The sequence below is a fragment of the Coregonus clupeaformis genome, chromosome 8 (assembly GCF_020615455.1).
Source record: "Coregonus clupeaformis isolate EN_2021a chromosome 8, ASM2061545v1, whole genome shotgun sequence".
In the NCBI taxonomy this organism is placed as follows: Eukaryota; Metazoa; Chordata; class Actinopteri; order Salmoniformes; family Salmonidae; genus Coregonus; species Coregonus clupeaformis.
Window position 1 is genome coordinate 51,822,010 of NC_059199.1, and position 20,808 is coordinate 51,842,817.

The window sequence follows — 20,808 nt, forward strand, 5'->3', positions numbered from 1 at the left end:
CCAGACCTGAATCCAATTGAGCACATCTGGGACATCATGTCTCGCTCCATCCTACCAACGCCACGTTGCACCACAGACTGTCCAGGAGTTGGCGGATGCTTTAGTCCAGGTCTGGGAGGAGATCCCTCAGGAGACCATCCGCCACCTCATCAGGAGCATGCCCAGGCGTTGTAGGGAGGTCATACAGGCACGTGGAGGCCACACACACTACTGAGCCTCATTTTGACTTGTTTTAAGGACATTACATCAAAGTTGGATCAGCCTGTAGTGTGGTTTTCCACTTTAATTTTGAGGGTGACTCCAAATCCAGACCTCCATGGGTTGATACATTTGATTTCCATTGATAATTTTTGTGTGATTTTGTTGTCAGCACATTCAACTATGTAAAGAAAAAAGTATTTAATAAGATTATTTCATTCATTCAGATCTAGGATGTGTTATTTTAGTGTTCCCTTTATTTTTTTGAGCAGTGTACTATAGTATATACAAAACAGAAAATAAATAGGGTGTTATTTGGGATGCAGAAACTGAAATATTGGTGGTTTATCTTGAAGCTTGAACTGTGTCGGTTGTGTCTCAATCAGAGGAACCTTTTATTATTGAAAGAAAGGCCCATTGAAAATGTATATTCCTAAATAGGTATCACCCTGATGGGTTCTCTTGTACCTGTATGAAAGCATCCATTGACTGAGACACGAAAGGCACTTATCAAGTCTTTTAACCATCACATCACAGATTATTAAAATACTTGACTCTGTCATTGATTTAACAATCAGCTTATTTCAAACTAAACAAATAGGCAGCTCATTTGAGAGACACATATTGAAATAGAGTGAGTAAGGGAGGTACAAAACCACATGGCTTGGACAGATAGGTGACAGGGGAGAGGGAGGAGAGTGGAGACCGTGCTCTCTTTCTCGCTCTCTCGCTCTGTCGCTCTCTCTCCAGCTGACTCAGGCCTGCGGTGTGTGTGTGTGTGTGTGTTCAGAGCCATTAGTATCACTGTGGTAATTCAGGACTCTATGTGCCCAAATTATAATTAGACATTCACAAAAGCGCTCAACCAAGTGATTTCCTTTTTAAAAAAGGCCATCTGTGGACCAAGTGTATGTGTGTGGGTGTATTCAGACAACGCTCTCTGTCTCTCTCACACACACACACACACACTTCGAGCTTTATCACACAAAACATTACACAAGGAGAGGAAGTCTTGTCTTGTTGTTCTGATAGCTAATTTACCAAGCTTGGATCGAAGAGTGTTATTTAATATGAACCCGATCATCATCATGGCAATGCGGAGGAACCATAATAAAGGCACACACACACACACACACACACACACGTTGTCCACCCACTGCTTCCTATCTCTATCTAACCCAGACTGATCTCTCATTTATCGCTGCTACTTTGAATGTTCATCAGCCTGCTGTCAGCCACTCACACACGTGCACATACACACACACATGCACACACACACACACACACACACACACACACACACACTACAATAGACAACTTTCCATAAGCCCCACTACAGCCAACAAGCACTCCCCAGCTACCTTTGATAAGGCTACAATTATTGACCTGATGCCAAGTTGCATGTAGATAGATTAACATGTTATCCTTAAAATGATGTAATAAACTGAGTATAAGTGGATGGATGCACACCCCACGCCCAGACACCCATCATGCACTTCACCTCCAGCCAGCTGTTCTCTATTGGAGGGGGGTATGGGAGGAGGGGTTGAGTTGTGTATAGCAAACATGCACACAAAGATGGCACCTCTAAATGACTAAAATGTAAAATGTAAATGTACAATTTGCATACACATGCAAAATAGATTATTGCAATAGATGGATGTCTACTAGTTGCTTATGACACGTAATGGCACCTCATTCTCAGTCTGGCCTGTGTGGAAAGAGAGCATCACTTATGTTGGGTTAAGACAGTCATCTCACTTGATGACATAAATGCATTAAGCGATATGCAGATAAAGGCTAAATACATGGCCTGAATGGACCTGATGTTCAGAAACGGTCTCAACTCATCAGCACAGAGTAGGACACACACACACACACACACACAATGTGGTAAAACCGTGCACAGGAAAAGTGTGGAGGCTATCATCTAAGACAGTTCACTTCCTGACATCTCAAGTTTCACTTCCTGATATCTCACTTATAGTCTCTCGCATGCTAGGCAACACACACACACACACACACACACACACACACACACACACACACACACACACACACCAACAATGCTACACACACACACCAACAACTCTATACAGACACACACACACGCTCGCAGGCACACACACACATACACACTAAGGATTAACACGGGTAACCTCATCCTGGGACTGTCCCGGGAATACTCTTCACACTCTTCAAATTACAAAATCAAATTACAAAATGTACCCCCAATGTCGCACTAATGCAATTCCACAAAATACACATGTGCAGCAGCAGATTGGCAAAAAATCTAATAGCACATTATCCAAACAGGTTGAAGGATGGAAGGCTTTAGCCTAGCGTATTTACTTCACACAAAGTCGCCATAGATTCAAAGCACACACATAATTGACACTGCTGGACTGCACACAAGACCCGAATGCAGTTTAGAGTTGTCATCGGAACTGACAATTTGATCCCGGTCCGACGCAAGCCCGGTGAGCTGAAGCCCGAGCCCAGGCCTGGTCCAACATCACAGAAATTAAATGAGCCCGAACCCGAAAAAATGCCAGATTTCTAGAAATCAGTAGGCTATATTGATTTAAACTGGTGTTGAGAACAGCGCGGCGGAGGTGGGTGGCAGCAGAGTGAGGAGATGAGGATATAGCCATTGGGCCTAGAAAAGCACAGAGAGAGGAACACTCACCTTAGTTATGATCAACTGAATGATGAACATATTGGAATAAAGTAAGCTAATGCAATTGAAGGCATGTATCAAATTCTTGCTTATACTGAAACTCATATACAACCATTATACTACTTTCAAGCAGTAGTCGTGTGTGGACACCTAGATTATCATTGGGACAGCGCCATCACACTGCTTAGAGATGAGCGTGTGGGACTCATCTAGATAAATCAATCAATGTCAGATCTTTGTTTTCACTGAATCTCAGTTTATTTATTTGGTAACCATTAGGCTGGGGAAATGTTAGCTAAATTGCTTGATAATACAGTGGATGAACTACAAGCACGTATAACCTACCAACGGGACATTAAAAAATGTAATATCTTATGTTTCACTGAGTCGTGGCTGAACGACGACATGAATAACATACAGCTGGCGGGTTATACACTGAATCGGCAGGATAGAACAGCAGCCTCTGGTAAGATAAGGGGTGGCGGTCTATGTATATTTGTAAACCACAGCTGGTGCACGATATCTAAGGAAGTCTTGAGGTTTTGCTCGCCTGAGGTAGAGTATCTCATGATAAGCTGTAGATGTAGCGGGTGATTTGGACAGAGTCAGGCACAGGAGGTGTAAATCACAGAATAATGGTTTATTCTGCCAATACAGCGGTTCACAGCAATGTGTAAAACAACTACAGTGCGACTTAACGGCGCACTGGGGAAAACAAAACACACGGGTGAATATCCCAGCGATAAAGTACATAATGCTCCACCGAGCTATCGACACCTCCACATGGAAACAATCACACACAAAGACATGGGGGGCAGAGGGAATACTTATACAGGGACTGATGAGGGGATATGAACCAGGTGTGTGTAAAAACAAGACAAAACAAATGGAATGACGAGATGAGGAGCGGCAGTGGCTAGAAGGCCGATGACGACGAACGCCAAAGCCTGCCCGAACAAGGAGAGGGGGCAGCTTTGGAGGAAGTCGTGACAGTAGAACACACTATCTACCAAGAGTGTTTTCATCTATATTCTTCGTAGCTGTCTATTTACCACCACAAACCGATGCTGGCACTAAGACTGCACTCAATGAACTGTATACGGCCATAAGCAAGCAGGAAAATGCTCATCCAGAGGCAGCGCTCCTAGTGCCTGGGGACTTTAATGCAGGGACATTTCAATCATTTTACCAGCATGTTAAATGTGCAACCAGAGGGAAAAAAAACTCTAGGCCACCTTTACTCCACACACAGAGACGCGTACAAAGCTCTCCCTCGCCCTCCATTTGGCAAATCTGACCATAATTTTATCCTCCTGATTCCTTCTTACAAGCAAAAACTAAAGCAGGAAGCACCAGTGACTCGGTCAATAGAAAAGTGGTCAGATGAAGCAGATGCTAAGCTACAGGACTGTTTTGCTAGCACAGACTGGAATATGTTCCGGGATTCTTCTGATGGCATTGAGGAGTACACCACATCAGTCACTGGCTTTATAAATAAGTGCATTGATGATGTCGTCCCCACAGTGACTATATGTACATACACTAACCAGAAGCCATGGATTACAGGCAACATCCGCACTGAGCTAAAGGGTAGAGCTGCCGTCTTCAAGGAGTGAGACTCTATCCCGGACGCTTATAAGAAATCCTGCTATGCCCTCTGACGAACCATCAAACAGGCAAAGCGTCAAAACAGGACTAAGATCGAATCGTACTACACCGGCTCCGATGCTCGTCGGATGTGGCAGGGCTTGCAAACTATTACAGACTACAAACGGAAGCACAGATCTCTATTGCGTTCCACACTGCTCTTTCACACCTGGACAAAGGAACACCTACAGTGGGGAGAACAAGTATTTGATACACTGCCGATTTTGCAGGTTTTCCTACTTACAAAGCATGTAGAAGTCTGTACTTTTTATCATAGGTACACTTCAACTGTGAGAGACGGAATCTAAAACAAAAATCCAGAAAATCACATTGTGTAAATCACATTAAGTAATTAATTTGCATTTTATTGCATGACATAAGTATTTGATCACCTACCAACCAGTAAGAATTCCGGCTCTCACAGACCTGTTAGTTTTTCTTTAAGAAGCCCTCCTGTTCTCCACTCATTACCTGTATTAACTGCACCTGTTTGAACTCGTTACCTGTATAAAAGACACCTGTCCACACACTCAATCAAACAGACTCCAACCTCTCCACAATGGCCAAGACCAGAGAGCTGTGTAAGGACATCAGGGATACAATTGTAGACCTGCACAAGGCTGGGATGGGCTACAGGACAATAGGCAAGCAGCTTGGTGAGAAGGCAACAACTGTTGGCGCAATTATTAGAAAATGGAAGAAGTTCAAGATGACGGTCAATCACCCTCGGTCTGGGGCTCCATGCAAGATCTCACCTCGTGGGGCATCAATGATCATGAGGAAGGTGAGGGATCAGCCCAGAACTACACGGCAGGACCTGGTCAATGACCTGAAGAGAGCTGGGACCACAGTCTCAAAGAAACCCATTAGTAACACACTACGCCGTCATGGATTAAAATCCTGCAGCACACGCAAGGTCCCCCTGCTCAAGCCAGCACATGTCCAGGCCCGTCTGAAGTTTGCCAATGACCATCTGGATGATCCAGATGAGGAATGGGAGAAGGTCATGTGGTCTGATGAGACAAAAATATAGCTTTTTGGTCTAAACTCCACTCGCCGTGTTTGGAGGAAGAAGGATGAGTACAACCCCAAGAACACCATCCCAACTGTGAAGCATGGAGGTGGAAACATCATTCTTTGGGGATGCTTTTCTGCAAAGGGGACAGGACGACTGCACCGTATTGAGGGGAGGATGGATGGGGCCATGTATCACGAGATCTTGGCCAACAACCTCCTTCCCTCAGTAAGAGCATTGAAGATGGGTCATGGCTGGGTCTTCCAGCATAAATCCCTGCTGCAGTGTGTGCAAACCTTGTCAAGACCTACAGGAAATGTATGATCTCTGTAATTGCAAACAAAGGTTTCTGTACCAAATATTAAGTTCTGCTTTTCTGATGTATCAAATACTTATGTCATGCAATAAAATGCTAATTAATTACTTAAAAATCATACAATGTGATTTTCTGGATTTTTGTTTTAGATTCCGTCTCTCACAGTTGAAGTGTACCTATGATAAAAATTACAGACCTCTACATGCTTTGTAAGTAGGAAAATCTGCAAAATCGGCAGTGTATCAAATACTTGTTCTCCCCACTGTATGTGAGAATGCTATTCATTGACTACAGCTCAGTGTTCAACACTATAGTGCCCTCAAAGCTCATCACTAAGCTAAGGACCCTGGGACTAAACACCTCCCTCTGCAACTGGATCCTGGACTTCCTGACGGGCCGCCCCCAGGTGGTAAGGGCAGGTAACAACTCATCCGCCACGCTGATCCTCAACACGGGGGCCACTCAGCGGTGCATGCTCAGTCCCCTCCTGTACTCCCTGTTCACTCATGACTGCATGGTCAGGCATGACTCCAACACCATCATTAAGTTTGCAGATGACACAACAGTGGTAGGCCTGATCACCGACAAGGATGAGACAGCCTATAGGGAGGAGGTCAGAGACCTGGCCATGTGGTGCCAGGACAACAACCTCTCCTTCAATGTGATCATTACAAAGGAGATGATTGTGGACTACAGGAAAAAGAAGAGGACCAAGCACGCCCCCATTCTCATCGACGGGGCTTTAGTGGAGCAGGTTGAGAGCTTCAAGTTCTTTGGTGTCCAAATCACCAACAAACTATCATGGTCCAAGCACACCAAGACAGTCATGAAGAGGGCACAACAAAACCTATTACCCCTAACGAGACTGAAAAGATTTGGCATCGGTCCTCAGATCCTCAAAAGGTTCTACAGCTGCACCATCGAGAGCATCCTGACTGGTTGCATCACTGCTTGGTATGGCAACTGCTCTGCCTCCGACCGCAAGGCACTACAGAGGGTAGTGCGTACGGCCCAGTACATCACTGGGGCCAAGCTTCCTGCCATCCAAGACCTCTATACCAAGTGGTGTCAGAGGAAGGCCCTAAAAATTGTCAAACTCCAGCCACCCTAGTCATAGACTGTTCTCTCTGCTACCACACGGCAAGCGGTACCTGATCGCCAAGTGTAAGTCCAAGAGGCTTCTAAACAGTTTTTACCCCCAAGCCATAAGACTCCTGAACATCTAATCAAATGGCTACCCAGACTATTTGCATTGCAACCCACCCCCCACCCCCTTTCACACTGCTGCTACTCTCTGTTTATTATCTATTATCTATGCATAGTCCTTTTAATAACTCTACCTACATGTACATATTACCTTAATTGCCTCGACTAACCGGTGCCCCCCGCACATTGACTCGGTACCGGTACCCACTGTATAAAGCCTCGCTATTGTTATTTTACTGCTGCTCTTTAATTATTTGTTACTTCTATTTCTTATAATTTTTTTATTTAATGTTTTTGGGGTATTTTTTTGATTTTCTTTCTTAAAATTGCATTGTTGGTTAAGGGCTTGTAAGTAAGCATTTCACTGTAAGGTTGTTGTATTCGGCGCATGTGACAAATAACATTTTATTTTATTTTATTTGAAATTGAGGTGAGTGCTAATGATGAGTCCCGTGTGCCTCAGCTGGTAGAGTATGTCGCTTGCAACTCTAGGGTTGTGGGTTCGATTCCCACAGGGGACCTGTCATGTCTGATAATCAATCAATGTGATTCTGTTTCACTGAATCTCTGCCTGTATATTTGGTTAATTGATCTCTGGTTGGACAGGTGGAAGTGGTAGCTCACTTATTTGTTCGCTCATCTATCACTAATCCGAAACATTTAGCATGCAATAATGTAGCCTAAATCAAGTGTAGTATGTATGTATTGACTCACGTAGTAGCCTTATATAGAGGCTAGGCTATTTTCCTATCGTCCCAATCCCACTGAAACCCAAGATCCTGACTCCTGTCTCTCATGAAAATTCCTAACTTTATTCCGTAATCCATAGGTTGCATTATCAAAGCACGTCTCGCTTATGCATGTCAAAATCTGTACATGGTGGCGCAGCCAAGACGGCAATGTGGCGCAGCGACAATCTTATTTTGGGAGAACCCTGGGTGACCATATCTTGGTTTTAAACCCTTTAATAAATGGGCACTTCTGATTTTAGTGGTATTTCCCGGGACTCACGGCATAAATAGGAGTTATTCCCGGTATTGAAACTTTGTAGATTTTCTGAAAAATATGAATCCCTAATCACACACACACACACACACACACACACACACACACATTGACATGGACACACCAGCCAGGTCACTCAAGATCCACTGCGAAATTTCCATCCATCCAGGTAAGCAGGACGTCAGGAGATTACTTCAAAACGGGACACTAGGGGCAACAGTGAGCCCTATTACCGTCAAGTAGGCTTGGGGTTTGCTAGGGCGTTGTGGACGGGGATGGCGGATAAGGGTATGAGGGTTGTGTGTTCAATCCCAGTGCTAAGCACTAATTTTTTGTTTTGGGGGGTTTCAACCTATCCCAAACCTTAACCCTTAACTTAACCATTCAGAAGGGATGCTTACATTTAACCATGGAGTTGTTTTTGTTACAACATGTTATATAGTTGACCTGAACCACTTTCTGTGGTACGTAAGAATGTGCGTGTATCTGTGTGCGTGTGTGTGTGTTGTCATTGCAGCTCTCTGATTCAGAGATGTGGCTTTGCATTATCAAAGCACGTCTGGCTTATGCATGTCAAAATACCAGGGGCACAACTTTCACTGGGGATGGGGGGAACATGTCCCCTCCACATTCAGAAATTGCATTTTTGTCCCCCCAGTTTTATCATTGGAATGTGATACAAAACGAGGCAATGGTGTGCTTTAGGACCATGTGGACGCCTCCTAGCGGTCGGATAGGCTGTTTGGAGTGTTTATCAGACTGGATTAAAATATATATTATTATATATATATATTATTATATCCCCCCCCCCACTTCTAAAACCAAAGTTGCGCCACTGCTAAATACTGCTATAACATTTCCCGTGCTTCTCTGCGCTGTCTTGTATTGCTGCCCATATGTGAATGTGTGATCAACAAAAGTTATGTGAGGAGATATGGATTTCTTTTTTTACAGAGTTGGTCCCCATAAAGATACCTTGATATTTAAACAATTTCCTCTCTACATCTCCCCGTTATTCATGAGAATATCTGTTATCTGTATAATCATCAACTACATTTTGCCAAATAGGAGGTATTCTGGTCATCTGACTTTTGTCTGACTGCCGTTACAAAGTTTGTATGATTGGACAACGTTCTGGCCAACTCGGGGTGCGCTCTGTGCGTCGCGATAGCCAAGGCCTACTGCTGAACTATACTATACAACAGCCATGATCTTATCGTTATGTGCTGTAGCCAAGTCTTCTACACAGTATGGGACCATAGGCTACATCTTCATATATATCGCAGTCTCTCTTTCTTTCTCTGTTGCGTGTTCTCCCTGTTAAGGCTTTAAAGCTGTGTTTGTGTGTGTGTGTATGAGTGTGTGTGGTTCCAGAGGGTTGCTGTTCCATCTATGTCCACAAGGTATCGCTGTGGGAAGCAGCGTCATGTCTAGGGGACACTTGGCATAGGAGACCTGTTCCTCGGGGGGCCAAGACTGTGACCTATAACAACAACAGAGCTGAATATGACCTGAAAGGCATTCTACTAACAAACTCTACTGCAAAGTTTTCTCTGTTTGAAAGAGCAACTGAGGAAACAGACTTTCCCGCCGCAATAGTTTTTGTCAGCAGACAGTTTGCTTTGCATCACTTCAGTATTGGTTGAGATGTTGGGATCATCATACATAGCCTATATACACAAAGTATGCCTTCTTCAGCAAATCTAACAAATCTAACAAAACCCTTCATATGTGTTTTTCAGGCTCCAATGGTGTAAGCCGATGCATCACCGTGGGGGATTCTGACATTCAGCACACAGGTGAGAATAAGTGCCATCAGAGACACTCGTCTATATATGACTCTGGGTACCCTCTGTATTGTCAACAATGTCATACTGAGCTCATAGAAACTGACTGGGAATAGAGAGAGCTAGAGAGGTGCGTTTAGGTGCTATGTTTTCAGGGAGTTTTCTATGAGTTGTCCAGGTAATCTCCAGCTCTAGCTCTCCCTCCAGCCCAGGCCAGTATCAGAAGGCAGTGGAGGGTATGAGAATGATGTCTAGGCCCTGAAGCCCAGCAGCATGTCAGGTAACACTTTTAAAATACATTGAAGTATTCATCTGCCTCTTTCATCTCTATAGGAACAGTCTTTTGGGGGGGCTGTGTCACAGCACAGAACAGAATGCCTCACTCGCCTGGGTTACTGCATTAAATTGAATTGAATGTCATCATCGGGGCTTTTGACCCAGGCGAGTGTGGCATGCTGTGCTGTGCTGTCCTGTGCTATGCTGTGTCCTGTGCTATGCTGTGCTGTCCTGTGCTATGCTGTGCTGTCCTGTGCTAAGCTGTGCTGTGCTGTGCTGTCCTGTGCTGTGCTATGCTGTCCTGTGCTGTGCTATGCTGTGCTGTGTCCTGTGCTATGCTGTGCTGTGTCCTGTGCTATGCTGTGCCGTCCTGTGCTAAGCTGTGCTGTCCTGTGCTGTGCTATTCTGTGCTGTCCTGTGCTATGCTGTGCTGTCCTGTGCTATGCTGTGCTGTGCTGTGCTGTACTGTGCTATGCTGTGCTGTGACGCTCACAAAAAGAGACTGTTTCTGTTTCTAAATGCTTTCTGCTTCTCATTTCTAGAGCAAGGAGACAAATGCACCACCCCCCGCTGGAAACATGAGGCCATGCAAAATGGTACAGTTCTATTCCTCCCTTTCGACAATTCTATCTGTCTATATATCTACATCAGTGGAGGCTGCTGAGGGAAGGACGGCTCATAACAATGGCTGGAACGGAGTCAATGGAATGGCATCAAACACATGGAAACCATGTGTTTGATGTATTTGATACCATTCCACTCCTTCTGCTCCAGCCATTACCACAAGCCCGTCCTCCCCAATTAAGGTGCCACCAACCTCCTGTGATCTACATAGTACAGCTACATTCCTCCCTCTCATTCTATCTGTCTATCTATCTACATGGTACAGTTCTATTCCTCATTCTCATACTTCTCTATTCTATACTGTCTGTCTGGGTTGTGGGGGTACAGTAAAGTAGTGTGTCTCGACTCAGGCATGAGGTACCCTCCACATTATGCATTTGTTCATGATGGGGCTAAGGGGGAAAAGTCTTACATTGGGGGTAGTCCGACAACATTGAAGAAACACTGCACTAAAGGGTGCACTCAGAATATATTTATTATCATTGGAGAATGACATGTACAGTGAGGGGAAAAAAGTATTTGATCCCCTGCTGATTTTTTACGTTTGCCCACTGACAAAGAAATGATCAGTCTATAATTTTAATGGTAGGTTTATTTGAACAGTAAGAGACAGAATAACAACAAAAAAATCCAGAAAAACGCATGTAAAAAATGTTATAAATTGATTTGCATTTTAATGAGGGAAATAAGTATTTGACCCCCTCTCAATCAGAAAGATTTCTGGCTCCCAGGTGTCTTTTATACAGGTAACGAGCTGAGATTAGGAGCACACTCTTAAAGGGAGTGCTCCTAATCTCAGATTGTTACCTGTATAAAAGACACCTGTCCACAGAAGCAATCAATCAATCAGATTCCACACTCTCCACCATGGCCAAGACCAAAGAGCTCTCCAAGGATGTCAGGGATAAGATTGTAGACCTACACAAGGCTGGAATGGGCTACAAGACCATCGCCAAGCAGCTTGGTGAGAAGGTGACAACAGTTGGTGCGATTATTCACAAATGGAAGAAACACAAAATAACTGTCAATCTCCCTCGGCCTGGGGCTCCATGCAATATATCACCTTGTGGAGTTGCAATGATCATGAGAACGGTGAGGAATCAGCCCAGAACTACACGGGAGGATCTTGTCAATGATCTCAAGGCAGCTGGGACCATAGTCACCAAGAAAACAATTGGAAACACACTACGCCGCAAAGGACTGAAATCCTGCAGCGCCCGCAAGGTCCCCCTGCTCAAGAAAGCACATATACATGCCCGTCTGAAGTTTGCCAATGAACATCTGAATGATTCAGAGGAGAACTGGGTGAAAGTGTTGTGGTCAGATGAGACCAAAATGGAGCTCTTTGGCATCAACTCAACTCGCCGTGTTTGGAGGAGGAGGAATGCTGCCTATGACCCCAAGAACACCATCCCCACCGTCAAACATGGAAGTGGAAACATTATGCTTTGGGGGTGTTTTTCTGCTAAGGGGACAGGACAACTTCACCGCATCAAAGGGACGATGGACGGGGCCATGTACCGTCAAATCTTGGGTGAGAACCTCAGCCAGGGCATTGAAAATGGGTTGTGGATGGGTATTCCAGCATGACAATGACCCAAAACACATGGCCAAGGCAACAAAGGAGTGGCTCAAGAAGAAGCACATTAAGGTCCTGGAGTGGCCTAGCCAGTCTCCAGACCTTAATCCCATAGAAAATCTGTGGAGGGAGCTGAAGGTTCGAGTTGCCAAACGTCACCCTCGAAAGCTTAATGACTTGGAGAAGATCTGCAAAGAGGAGTGGGACAAAATCCCTCCTGAGATGTGTGCAAACCTGGTGGCCAACTACAAGAAACGTCTGACCTCTGTGATTGCCAACAAGGGTTTTGCCACCAAGTACTAAGTTATGTTTTGCAGAGGGGTCAAATACTTATTTCCCTCATTAAAATGCAAATCAATTTAAAACATTTTTGACATGAGATTTTCTAGATTTTTTTTTTGTTATTCTGTCTCTCACTGTTCAAATAAACCTACCATTAAAGTTATAGACTGATCATTTCTTTGTCAGTGGGCAAACGTACAAAATCAGCAGGGGATCAAATACTTTTTTCCTCACTGTACTATTGAAAGGTATCTGACCCTATTGAACTATTTACTCAATATTATCTAATAGGCCGACAAATTTATGTTTCATACAGTTGAGGTAGAAGGAACAGTCAGAACTTCAGTGACATTCTAAACCTCTGTGTAGCAGATCACATATGAATTAGAGATCCAATCATTAAATAATTTCCCCATTTCAGATGCACCTTGATCTTCCCTTTCATTCTTGGAAAGCTGTGTGTATGTGTGTGTGTCCGCTGGCCTTACTGACAGAGACCTGAACTAAATAGTAATGTCTGCGTGGGAGAGAGATAGCGACATGTCATGCCAGCTGGGTACTCTCTGTATCTGTGTTTTATTCACATGGAAACGTTCAGGCTGAATATGGAAACAGACAGGGTTTGGTTGGGTCCTCTCTGTCACTGTTTAAAGAGGAGAAGCTCTTCTGCACACTGCGCTTGAAAATTATCAAATATATATTTTTTGTGCCAACGTTTCAGCCTCACAGCCTTAGGCAGAGCCATACATGTTACATGTGTGTTACTGTTACCTGGCAGAAGATCAGTGTGCTTGATGAGGTCAAAGGCATTCACATGTAACTAATTTTGCAATGGGTAACATAGAGGGGTACTTCTGTATTGTTGCCGGGTAAAGTAATCTAGTTGTGTGGTTCTCTCTTCTACAAAAATGTATTTTACCCTGAGGCTGATAGTGTGCTTAGTTTGGGTTCTATTTGATGAACCCATTCAACCCAATACCCCCCCCCCCCTCACACACACACTCCCCTCCTTTAGTGCTCCATTTTTAGGTTCTGTTTTAAATAATTCAGTTCTCTGTCTCTCATCCGGATGGATGCGGGACACAACATGCCAACTGTGGTTCTGTCTGTCTGTTCTGTAGCTCTAACTGAAGCCTTTTGAATGTCTGTCTGTCTCCCCTTCTCACTCTCCATCTCTCTCTCTCTCCCTCTGTCTCGCTCTCTCTCTTGCTCCTCTCTCTCTCTCTTTTGTTCTCTCACTCTCTCTCTCTCTCTCTCACACACACACACACACACACACACACACACACACACACACACACACACACACACACACACACACACACACTAGCCCTGGTTGTTTTTAGGCAAATGTCCTGCCTGGCAGTAGTATCAGCCTAATTCACGCCACCAATGCATCCAAGGACAGGACAGTAGTTTGTGTGTGTGTATGTGTGTGCGTGTCTCATACAGTCATGCCCTTTTCACTGTGCCAGGTTGGTCCTGAGCAGACAGCTACTCTACACCAGCCTGTAGCCATTTAGGCTTCATCATTTGCATGAGGTGTGTAATGGTGGTGTTGGAGTTTCTGAGGTTTTGGTCAGATGATCTTCCCAACAGCACGTCGGGTGGTACCGTATCCAGCACTGTGTCAAAGCTGGCTAGCTAAAGCTTCCTTCCCCTGATTGGTTATCACAAAGACACATCACTGATCATTTCCCTAGAGTTTCTCATTTCAAACTTTCTTAACTCTGCAACGGTCAATTCGCCCAATGTCTCTTCGTGTCTCCTTCTTCCATTGAAAATAACTGATTGATTTCTGGTCGTTCGGTCACTTGAAGTAGTCAACAACGTGAATCTTTTGGTATTGGTCTTTTGAGGTGTTGAAGGTGGATTTGGTAGCTTGGTAAAGAGGTTAGGGTTAAGGTATTTTCAAAGGATCAGAAGGTGGTGAGGAGGTGTTAACCCTGTGTAAACTGCGTAATGACCGTTACACCCACCTCAGAAGCTGCTTCCTATAGGCGCATTTATATTGATCTGACGCAGGACGAATAAGTACGGTCATTTAGATGTGAATTGGAGTTCAGAGCAGTTTGGCCCATGAGACGAATGCCTTTTTGCCCAATTTCCCTGCTGAATCTAAATTCCTCGTCAGCCCGACCTGCTACGTCAGGGCTCTCAAACCCTGTTCCTTTAGGTTTTTGCTCCAACCCCAGTTGTACCTAACCTGATTCAGCTTATCAACCAGCTAATTTTTTGAATAATGTGTGCTAGGTTAGGGTTGGAGCGAAAACCTACAGGAGGGTAGCTCTCCAGGAACAGGGTTGGAGAGCCCTGTTTTACGTTTACGTGTTTCACAGGGGACCATTAATGAACCGTTATGAATTGTTAGCCGGATGTTTTGGGGAAAATGCCGGTTTTCTGGTTGAGAAGATGTCATACAACCAGATTACAAATGTGGTGTCTGTTACAAATGGTTAAAGAAAGACGTCTTTGTGTGTGTGTCTCCATTCAGGCAGCAGAGTGACTGTTATGTGTATGATATGATGAGTCCAGCCACCGTACGGCCAGTTACTCTCCGCCTGAGGAACGGCTCATTTGGAGGAATGTTTATTAGACGTGACACCGAAGCGTTGTCGTGTGTGTGTGTGTGTGTGTGTGTGTGTGTGTGTGTGTGTGTGTGTGTGTGTGTGTGTGTGTGTGTGTGTGTGTGTGTGTGTGTGTTAGTGTCCATTCAGACAGTTGTAAGAATGTGTATTAGACGTGACACCAAAGCGTTGTCATATCCGTCCTCCTCTGTACTCTCATTAGAAGTGACAGCACGGCTCTCATGACCTTACTGTTCTCCTCTGATGCTTGTGGCCACGGAATTAGATGTAACTTGTAAAATATGTATAGTTATATTATATTGCAGTATCAACCCTTCGAGGTTGTTCAAGGGCTTGTCATTTGGACTTTTTTCCTAATAGCTTTGTCTTATAAGCCAGATCTTTTTCCCCCAGATAATTTTGTCAAGGCATCAGTTAGTCATTCACTGTATCCCAACTGGTAGTGAAGGACCTTGAGCCCAATGGAGATCTGGTCAAAAGTAGGTAATTGGGTGTCATTGGGGCACATAATTGAGTCATTGCGTCATACAGTACGTCTTGATAGGTGATTAACAGTAAGGAACAGGAGAAGGGGAATGGGGGGTGATGAAGAGTCTGGATTCAGATTTATATATCCCCAAAATTAAAGTTTTTCTGGTCGTCATGACTCATGACTCATTCTGCTGTTGTTTTGTTGTCCATTTGGTGTACAGATGTCAGATTAGCATTAGCACATATTAATACATATAAACAGACAGTGTAAGAGACAGTTCACCCAAATTAGAAAATAACATATTTGTTTCCTTACCCTGTAAGCAGTCTATGGACGAGAAAATACTTCAATCCATGGTTTGGTTTTGGTTACCTGGCCGCTGTCACCAACCGCTAACCTTAGCACTTTTGTCCAAATATCTGTACAAGACAATGTATCAGATAATAGCATATTTAAAATGTCTTAGTGACTTTATTGAGCTACACAATCAGTTTCCGACATGTTGGGTGATTTGGGCCTGAATAGCAGTATTGACTACTAGCATCTGCTTGTCATTAACTATGACACCATGGCCTGAGATTCACCAAACAACATAATTCCTCTTCTGAGAAGGCATCCTCCTGTGAGCACTTGGATAATATGCAGACATTTCCCACTGAAAAGGTATCTAGCAGTAGTAGATCTAGTACTAGTAGTAGGTATAACTCTGAACATGATCCGGCAGCACTGTGCACTGTTGTGGCACAAATTACTTTATGGATAACCAACTATGGAACTTCAAATGATCACACTAGCTACCACTAAAATATATGTTTAGTTTAGTACTAGAAAATATTAAAGTGTCATTAGTGGTATAAAACAACAAGCAGAAAGCCCCAGGAAAAGACCATCATCCTCTTGTTATTGGATGTTAACACCCCTGACACCTTGTGAGCTAATATAGTGATAAACCTAAGACTTTTGACCCACTCATTTGGGGTGAACACTGGAGTGTAAATTAAGAATCATTGAGGCTCTCCAACGGTTTGCCTCGGCTCACCCCGGCCTTGTGAGGGGAAGGATGCCCGGGGGCCTGGTGTTAACCTGGTGTCCTCCTCAGGTAACACGGTGTTGGACAGGGACATCTGGCTCAGGATAACATGTCAAACCAGGCCCTATCCTTGCAAGACTGAAGCATGCCATCTGAAAATTGCTGTTGACCAGGTTTGAACCCTCTGAGACCTCAAGTGATCGATCAGGGAGGGAATATATTAGGGAAAATCCTCCTTCGGCTTCCAGTATCGACAGGTGCTGAGGAACGAGGTTGAAGGCTCTCCCTGGAGTGTTGCTGTTGAGAACATGGATGGACTGGACTGGACTGGACAACCAAGGTTGGGACAACCAATGTTGGGCCGTGGGGCATTACTACCAAGAGGATATAATAATATCCATAGATCCGCAGACCTTTCTGTGAGACCTCAGAAATACAATAGAAATAGCATAAAAGCCGAAATGCTTATCCTTGAATGTATTAACCTATGGGAAAAACAGTCACCTCACCTCTGTGGACCAGTTAACAGTTCAACCCTAGCATTATCACTGGCAATGCCTGAGTCTGGAGGAGCAATCAGACTTTCTCCAAAAATGCTCCCATGCTTTTGGTGAGTTTTGAGTAGATATTAGCATTTATGTTTAGAGTGAGATATTTAATTGTTTCATTATTTAAAAAAATATAAATATATATTCAGGAGAGATTTTATGCTGTTTATAAACAAATACTATATCTACGGTGTGTGCATGTCATCTAAGATTGAAATGATGCCTTTGCAATACCGTGTTTGATTGTTGAATGACTGGCTGTTTTGGTGATTGGGGTTTTAGTGGTAAGCAGCTCGAGCTCTTTGAAGGGACTGTAGAGTAGATGGAGTCGTCAGAAGAGTGGATGCAAAAAACTCTGCTCTCTGTAACGTTTATTACTCAGTAACAGTTACTTAGTACCATTAAGATGTGAATTTCATGGTGGTGCAACACAGTAGACCAAATTAACTAATTCATTAACCTATTATTTGAACAGTCAATTAAGTAATTTAATCTTGAAGGATCTGTCTAGATTCATTACTATTGAAACATTCTAGAGAAAAATGTATTGAGTCAACATAGTTTAGCAATTTTTATGTTGTTAGTGAAAAGTCATTCATGTACACAGCTTTGGTCTAATTTTAACCCAGATTTCAACCACAAATCAATAATAGGGTTTCAAGGTTTTGATTTAATTCATGTTTGATGGCAACTCAGGCAAACAAAACCGAATATAGATCAGACGTCTTTTGTGTTTCTGTAAGAGTTATATAGTTAATGATTATGTTATATACTTGGCAATATTGGTCTAGAAAGTATGCAATCCCAAAGGAAACAAGTTGATCAATGTGAAGTATGTTTATGGTCTGTTTCAATTCAGTGTAAAACTATCATTCATTTCTATGTTCTATAGTCACTTATCTTTTTTGTGTATAATGTATTTAAACTTTGTCTAAATTCCTCTTTCTGTTTCTGTCTCTATATGTTGTCTACTGCTAACAGCACCATATCACCAAGTAAAATTATGGTTATATGTAAATGTACTCAGCGAATAAAGGTGATTCTGATTCTGATAAGATTTGGGTTGTATAACGCACCCAGACATCAGGTAAAAAAAAAGGTCTAGCTCTAAACCGATCGATTCCTCAGATTAAAAAATAGTTACACTAGATACAAATAACATGAAAAAAAGACAGATGGAAAAAAAAGGGAAACAAAACACCCCAAACTGAGAATAATACACTTATCTAGAACAGATTGCAGAGTATTGACTGGAGTTATAGTTTCTGATAGACGCTTGACAGTTTCTGTCTCGAGTCCTCTAAGAAACACGAATGAGATTAAGGGCCACGGAGGACTTCACCTCATCAAAAAGTTAAACTGGTATCAAGGGCCTCTTTAGGAGCAGATTTGCCTCAAAGGGCCTTACTTTTAGCAGCTGTTATGTGTTGATCCTGTTGCAGTCTTAGCCACAGTCGTCTGAGCCCAACTCCGGTGGTGTGTCACTGGTTACGATAGGATGGCTGGTCACGTGGATACGTATGTTCAGAATCTCCTTATATGCGCTTTTATCTCTTGATTCATTAGTCTAGTAATTAAAATATAGAAATTGTTATTTTGTTTGTAAATATGATTGCATTTATGTCATGAATAATCTAAACTTATTCAAGCTTCAACACGTAAGGGATAATCAACCAGGGGCTATGCGTTCTCTGGAAAATAATGAACAACATGGAAGATGTGTTCCACAACGCGCTAGCAGAGTGGAACTAACCTTCCACAGAGTTGTATTATTTTCCAGAGAACGCATAGAGCCCCGAGTTGATTATCCCTTTTATACCATGGCTATAATTTAACACATTTACCGCTAGAAATGTGTTCCACATCCACTGAAGTAGTTACCAAGGTTACTAGAGAGCTACAGTAGTTGCCTTGCTAACCAAACCATCAGTCCTAGGTTGCTATTATGAAAATTGAATACAACAATGCCAATAATGTTTTCAATTCAACTTCTGCTTTCAAAAGCAGCTCAAACAGAACATGTAAGAATGAACTATAGCCATTGAATTCTACCGTGCAAATATACTGTGCGTTATAGGGAATTATACAACGGTCTAATCCTGGATGCTGATTGTCCACATTCCAGCCGGTGTCTATTCCACCGGCTAAAGCTATGACGTTGAAATGCCTATTTACTCTGTTCCATCTCACTGCACAATCCACTGTCTCATCAGCTCAGCCAGGCAATTTATAAACTTTATCTCCACTATAAAAATCATCTAAACATTATCTCCCATTTCTTTTAGACTAGCATTTGGTTTTCAACAGCGGAGATTTGTATAAACCTTGCTGTCTGTCTCTCCGACATTTGCAATATTGTTTCAATATTGAAATTCGATCTCCAGCTGTCCCATAGTAATGCAAGTGTTGGGAGTTGGGACGAGACAGACAGGCAGGCAGCGTTTCTCAACCAGTCGAACTCATGAATCAGCTGGCATAATTTGTATGGATATATACAAAGAAATGTCAATAGAAAACAGGTAAAACAAAATGAAATGCAGCTAGTTTGCAGTCTTTCCTGCTTCAGTTTGAAGTGATTGTGTTAGCTGTGTTGTTGGCTAGCTACTCTGAACAACAGTGTCCTGACGAGAGAGCACATTTTCTATGCCAGGCAAAATTGTGCATCATTAGTTCATTGTTATGTATGTATCCAAATAAATGTCACTTGAAAACAGCTTAAACAAACGCAAATGCAGTGAATTTGCTGTTATTCTGGCTGCACTGTTTCACGTGACTGTAAGTTAGCCGTAGTTGGCTAGCTAGCAAGCAAGGGATAAGAACATTGCCAGCCAGTATGGCAATGGAACATTTAGAACGAATGGGTCGCGTCCATAGATACAGAACAGAAAGACTTAACGACTGGGTCGCGTCTCTGGCAACCGAACTGATAGAACAAACAACCAGCCGGCTTGGGTAGCAACCTTAGATTTGTGTCGGGACTATATCTCATGGGACGATGAAAATATGTAAATCGACTTCGCCTCGGGCCTAACAACACCCGTGCCAATATATCCTCCAAACACCGGCTTCTCTGGCATTATCACTTAAATAATGCACGCTCTAGAATGCCGTTAAAGCCAATCAGAAAGAATGCATATATTTCAATATTTCTAAGTTGAAACCGACCGAAAAGTGGGCAAAATAATCAATGGTCAATTATGTAAAAACATTATGCCCCAAATGATACATTTACAATTATTTGTGGTTATTAGATTTGAATGAATTAGATGCAATAATGTATTAAATCTTAATAAGTACGCTGAACAAAAATAAAAACTCAACATGCAACAATTTCACAGATTTTACTGTTACAGTTCATTTAAAGAAATCAGTCAATTGAAATAAATTCATTAGGCCCTAATCTATGGATTTCACATGACTAGGAATACAGATATACATCTGTTGGTCACAGAGACCTTAAATAAAAGGTAGGGGCGTGGATCAGAAAACCAGATATAAACATTTACACACAAAACATCAGAAACTAAATAAATAAAATATGTAACGGCCATCTTT

The 20,808-nt window shown here is 42.9% G+C and overlaps 1 protein-coding gene across 4 annotated transcripts in view; it reads left to right on the forward strand.

Moving 5' to 3' along the window:
* LOC121571921 (thyroid hormone receptor beta) overlaps nucleotides 1-20,808 on the forward strand; it is a 179,379-nt gene that overhangs the window by 127,147 nt on the left and 31,424 nt on the right. For all 4 annotated transcript variants that reach the window (XM_045222058.1, XM_045222060.1, XM_045222061.1 and 1 more), the window contains exons 3-5: nucleotides 9,810-9,866; nucleotides 10,062-10,134; nucleotides 10,673-10,726. In XM_045222058.1, the coding sequence (XP_045077993.1) occupies nucleotides 10,128-10,134; nucleotides 10,673-10,726 (61 nt within the window). In that variant the 5' untranslated portion in view covers nucleotides 9,810-9,866; nucleotides 10,062-10,127. The remainder of the gene's footprint in view (nucleotides 1-9,809; nucleotides 9,867-10,061; nucleotides 10,135-10,672; nucleotides 10,727-20,808) is intronic.